The 5,329-nt window shown below is 38.4% G+C and overlaps 2 protein-coding genes across 2 annotated transcripts in view; one reads left to right on the forward strand and one right to left on the reverse strand.

The window, feature by feature from the left end:
* Window positions 1-4,784, forward strand: part of pde1cb (phosphodiesterase 1C, calmodulin-dependent b) — a 91,555-nt gene extending 86,771 nt beyond the window's left edge. Inside the window, exons 16-18 of the mRNA XM_035671476.1 lie at window positions 570-803; window positions 1,345-1,407; window positions 1,746-4,784. Of these exons, the coding sequence (XP_035527369.1) occupies window positions 570-803; window positions 1,345-1,407; window positions 1,746-1,762 (314 nt within the window). The 3' untranslated portion in view covers window positions 1,763-4,784. The remainder of the gene's footprint in view (window positions 1-569; window positions 804-1,344; window positions 1,408-1,745) is intronic.
* Window positions 4,698-5,329, reverse strand: part of LOC118334475 (serine--tRNA ligase, cytoplasmic-like) — an 11,402-nt gene continuing 10,770 nt past the window's right edge. Inside the window, exons 3-4 of the mRNA XM_035670390.1 lie at window positions 5,090-5,320; window positions 4,698-4,925 (exon numbers count right to left, since the gene is read on the reverse strand). Of these exons, the coding sequence (XP_035526283.1) occupies window positions 4,698-4,925; window positions 5,090-5,320 (459 nt within the window). The remainder of the gene's footprint in view (window positions 4,926-5,089; window positions 5,321-5,329) is intronic.

The raw sequence follows: 5,329 nt of genomic DNA on the forward strand, positions 1-5,329 counted from the left end.
ATTATATAATAAAATAATAATTTGGGGACCTGGAACATTATTGCCCAGGTAAAACTGAATAGATCATTAGATCCACAAGAATGGGGGAAAGCTGCAATGCTCTTATCTTGCTCAGAGGGGGATTTTGACTGATCTCTGTAAGTGGGGGATTTTGAAGTATACACAGTGAGCTACAGTAGTCCAGCCTCAAAAATCTATTCTTTTAACAGTTTATTGTCATTCACAATTGGAGGGTTTATTGTAAGAAGCATTTATTAATCAATTACTGACAATTGTAACTGGATGCTTAGTGCCTTCTGAGTGAGAAATTCATGTGCATGTATTAGTTAGTTACCAATATTTATGAACAGAAAAACAAAAAACAAAGAAGAAATGTGTTTGCAGCTTGTTTCTACTGCCCCCAGGTGGCCAAAAACTCAGTTAATGCAGGTTTAAATATTGAATGCCCTTAGTGACGTTTTAGAAATCTGCCTCTGGCTTTAAGTAAGAAATAAGTGGTGATGAATTAATGCACCCAGACACTCACTCACACACATGCTAACCTGCTTCCACACCCCATGTGACCTCAGAGGCGGAGGAGAGAGCTAAAAAAGAAGCGGAGGAGCAAGCCCAGCAGGAAGAGGCTATGGAGCCCCAGGAGATCGACACAGAATCAGAACAGCCTGAACCAGAGGAGGACAAATTGGAGGGGGAGGCGTCCGAGTCGGCAGAGGTCAGCAGACCACCAGATGGTAACGCAGGGGAGACAGAGCAGGGAGCACAGCCTGGGAGCACCTTACACAAGAATCCTCCACTGCAGAACGGTACATCCCTTAAACTGTGTCATCCTATGGCATAGCCTGCTTATACGAGACGTGGCATAGGGCAATTTCTCTAAATGCGTTATACATAAAGTATATTGACATGCAGTACTTTTTCACACCTAAGTGGCCATTAAAGCTACAGTGAATGTCCTTTCTCAACCCATTTTTTATTAAATTATCTGTGACAGTTTGAATTTGTATCATCTCCCAACCTTGCAAAGGTCAAGGTGGGATTTTTTTTCCTAAAAAAAAAAAAAAAATTCTAGTGGAGATCCCAAATCATTCTGTGGGTTTGAACAATGTTTGGTTTGTAAGGACTGACTCATTGGCAGGTCACCAAGGTTGAAGATTACACACTTCATAAAGGAGAGAGGATTCTTTGAGTATTATATTTTCTTGTTTGGATAGAGTGCATTTTTGCTACCACTAAATAATAATAATAACTTGATTTTTATAGCACCTTTCATTTAAGAAATTAAGCTCAAGTGCCTAATGTACCTGCGTCAGTGTGACAAATAACCCAACTATTCTGACTTTACAGGAGAGTTGTCTGAAGGGGCTGAATCTCCAGAGGGAGAAGAAAACAAGAACAAAGGAGTGGATGGTGAGTTTGCTCAGTCCTGCAATAAACCTCCATGAAGGTTATAATGTTGTTGGAACTGTTTTAAAGAGGTGTTGATTCAACTGTATAGTTGTTTTGGAGGATGTAGTTTGTGGTGTTGTTGAATGCATAGAGGTATAGACAAAATAATGGAAACACTAACATGTACTTAATAAAGTGGCAAGGGATTGTATTTCATCTTTAAACCAGTATTTTTATTTACTTTCCCTAAATCTTCTTAATGTAGGAATTGCACATGTTGCTATATGTACTAAAATGGAGATTCTTGGTTTGTTGCTATATAATCTCACCTTATTCCTGATTTCTTTGTCTCAAAGCAGAGGTAGAGATGGAATAAGCCTGCTGTCTTTCATCTCTCTGTGCTGCTGTCAACCTGAACCTGCATCTACCCAAAATGGGAGAACTCAGACTCACAAGGAGGGAAGGCCATTAGCCGGACTGTGTCGCCCTCTACAGGACACGAAGAAACTGACACCTTCACTTTCCTTTTTCTTTTTTTGTCTCCATGATCAATGTTTGTACTCCCACACTCACCCACGTGCATTATTCCTCCCTTCCTGCTTACTAATGGGTGAGAATGGTGATACAGAAGAGGATTTAATGACCTTAAGATGACAGCAGCGATGGTGTGGATGTAGAGGAGCATTCTGAAAGACTGACACTGATAAAGTTGCTTTTCTTTTTTTTTTGTTTGCCAATCATTTACTTCACTGTAAGTTGTATGTTTAACTCAGCCACAGACATGTAGCCATTGTCCCACTTTTCACTGCTTTACTTCTCTGTCAGCACTCTTTATTAGATTTTGGCATCACAAGTATAGTCGGCGCACAGCAATTTATTTTGGTTCTTTACCGAATTATACATTACGAGTGCAGACTTGTGTGAAATGCAGAATAGATGTACATTAAGAGAGACTATAACTGCTAAAGAATGTACAGCATATGAGTGATGTGTGTACAGTGGGGTTATATTCACAGGTCTATAGCATAACTATTTTCCTAGCAAGAACTCCTTAAACAAATCCACTCTATGTAGAAAACTGTTCCCCTGTGCTTTAAGAGATCCTGTTGAGAGTCTCTTATTTTTGAAGAATCTACAACATAAAGCCAGCTTTTACCACCAGTTGTGGCTCATTTTTTTCCCCCATTAACATGTTTACTTTCTTAGTGCTTTCCTCAGACATTGTGCAATTATCTAATGTGATCCCTGCAGCCAGGTTTATATTGTTTTTTGTGGGGGGTTTTTTTGTCCTCTTACCTGTATATATTGAAAGTTTGTATATGTGTGGATCCGAGGAGGAGTAGAAATCCTGATTCCACAATCAACCAACGGATATTTTTTTGGATATTATGTAAGATACTGTAGTGAAAATTGTCCAAGAATTAGAATGCAACTTTTGCATTTCAAACATATCACACACACACAAATGCATACGTTTTTGTAATATATAAAATCTTTTTGTTTACCTTTTTTTTTGTAACATTCTTATTTGTTTTGCATTTGTTACGTCCTATATGAATCATGTACTAGATGTGTCTAATATCCTCACAATGTATGTAATTTCTTCGTCAAAAGACTTCTTCTCAATGCCTTCTTATATGTATTTAAGCTGTAGCAAAAAGTCAACATTGTCGCTGAATTAGAGAAAAATCTTCTATATGTATGTTATTTTTCTTTTGCAGTATGGTTGTGTTACAGCAGCTTCAACTACGAGGCTGTTGGCGTAATGTTTCATCAACGTGTTTACGTGCTCGTACACCTATTAGCCAGCTGAATCCATCATGCTTTTGTGATGCATCCGAGGCTATGAGTCCAAATTGTATCTGCTTCTTGGTTGTTTGCCAGGTTTTTAAGGCTTGTAATGTTGTGTATAGGAGATGCAAATATTGCTTAATGTGCATATGTAACATATTGAACCTCTGCAACCCTGGTTCAGCTTTTACTAGTTATATGTGTAATTGGAAGAAAAGAAGCATTTTGGCAGTATTTGCGTAATGATGGATATGTTTTCCTTAAAATTGTGCACTTCTGTTTGTTTTTTTCCTTATGTTTTCAGTTCTTTTGGCATGAAAATCCCCAAATTTACTGTGCCAAGATCAAGTTTGTGGCATGTTATTTTAAAGTATACTGTACATGTGTATACTGGTACATATACTAATACCTATAATATATATGGCGCTCAAAAAGGGAATATAATTGAACACCTTAACATTTATATAAAACTGTAGGAATTCTTTTTTAGCCTCTTTGTTTTAATACACGCTCCCATTTTTATATTATAACAGGAATTTTAGTATCATGCTGGAATATAAAGCAGTTTATCACCTAATGTAACCACATGCTACTTTCTACCTAAAAATACAGTCGGCGGTCAGCAAGCCATCTGGCTGAATGTGTGCCTATATATGTACTTTCCATCTGACACCTTTCACCTGTAGGAAAAGTAATTTTGTGATGTCATTTGAATCTGTGCTGATCCAGGTACAGTCAAACAAACCAGTTGATATCTTCCTACAATATTACACACTAAAGGCTTGAGTAAAGACTTTTATTTTAGACAAGTCTGTCTGTAAAGTCAGCAGTTTGATGTTGCAGAAGTATTTATAATGGTATATTCTATGCTATATTTTGCTCTTTTTCATTTAGAAAAATATATTTTATAGCTTTTTTGTTTTACTGTACTGTTCCTTTTTTTACGACTCTGAGGATGGATTGTCAAAAAGTGCGTCTTCGTTGTGTAATGACATTTTTGTCTCTCCTTTTTGACTTTTGTTCCTTTTGTGTCTGTTCTTCCTCTTCCACCAGCTCTGAAGTCAGAAAAAAACTCAAAACTGTAAATTTAAAGTGTAACAATATTAGCAAATTTGATTTATAAATAGAACAAAAACAAATTGCGTCCTTAAAATATCCTGCCTAATACTTGGGAAAGCAGAATCTATTTTCTGTACCAAGGGACCAACACATGTACAGTCTTGTAGTTTGCTCTATCTTTCACTTGCTACCGTGCTAGCCTACTGTATGACTATTTAACAAGAATTTATACCAACCATAATCAGAAACATAGCTGTATTTATGACATGTAAAGACTTCTAATCATGGTGTTTTGTAATGGTTACTATGGAACAGATTATTTGTTGTTTGTTTAATGCTTTGATTCCTTGTTTAGTCTGAATCACTCGTTAATGACTGATCTCAAAACTGTTCTATTGACTGAGGTTAGCTGGATGTGTGTATGCGTGTTTGTGTGTGTGTGAGAAACTGCCGAAAAATACTTAATGTGCATTTCTGATCTCCTCACTGTGACCTGCTCTATTGATGAGAGTGTGATGAGATGGGTGTGTGCGTATGTGTGTGCGTGTGTGGGACCTACCGGAGACAATGTTGACGATGCGGTAAGGGATTCCTAGCGACTGGTAAAACTCTTCTGCCGTCCCTATCATCTCATCAAACATCTCCCATGATTTGCCGTCATGTGGGGAGGCATAGACAAACTGCTCAATCTACAAGGAGATAGAACCATTACATCATGACATAGTTTTTACAAAAATGCCAAAACAAAAAAGGGGTAATCAGGCGTATCCAATGTAATCCATATCCAATCTAATGATTGGATAAATGTGGCTATTCATTTATTTGAATGTTTTCACTCACAAAGTGAACTGACCTTCTCAAACTGGTGCACCCTGAAGATGCCGCGGGTGTCTCGGCCATGGGAGCCCACTTCCTGTCTGAAGCAGGTGGAGAAGCCGGCGTAGCGGACGGGCAGGTCCTCGGGTTTGAGCCACTCGTCCCGCAGGAAGGCCGCGATGGGCTGCTCGGAGGTGGCGATGAGGTACTTCTCATCGATGGAGCTGTCCTCTGACTTCTCGCTGCTCTTGCCGATGACCTGATGTAAACACACACA

Source organism: Morone saxatilis, unplaced genomic scaffold (assembly GCF_004916995.1).
Source record: "Morone saxatilis isolate NCDOM2014 unplaced genomic scaffold, NCSU_SB_2.0 Contig23, whole genome shotgun sequence".
NCBI classification, from domain to species: Eukaryota; Metazoa; Chordata; class Actinopteri; family Moronidae; genus Morone; species Morone saxatilis.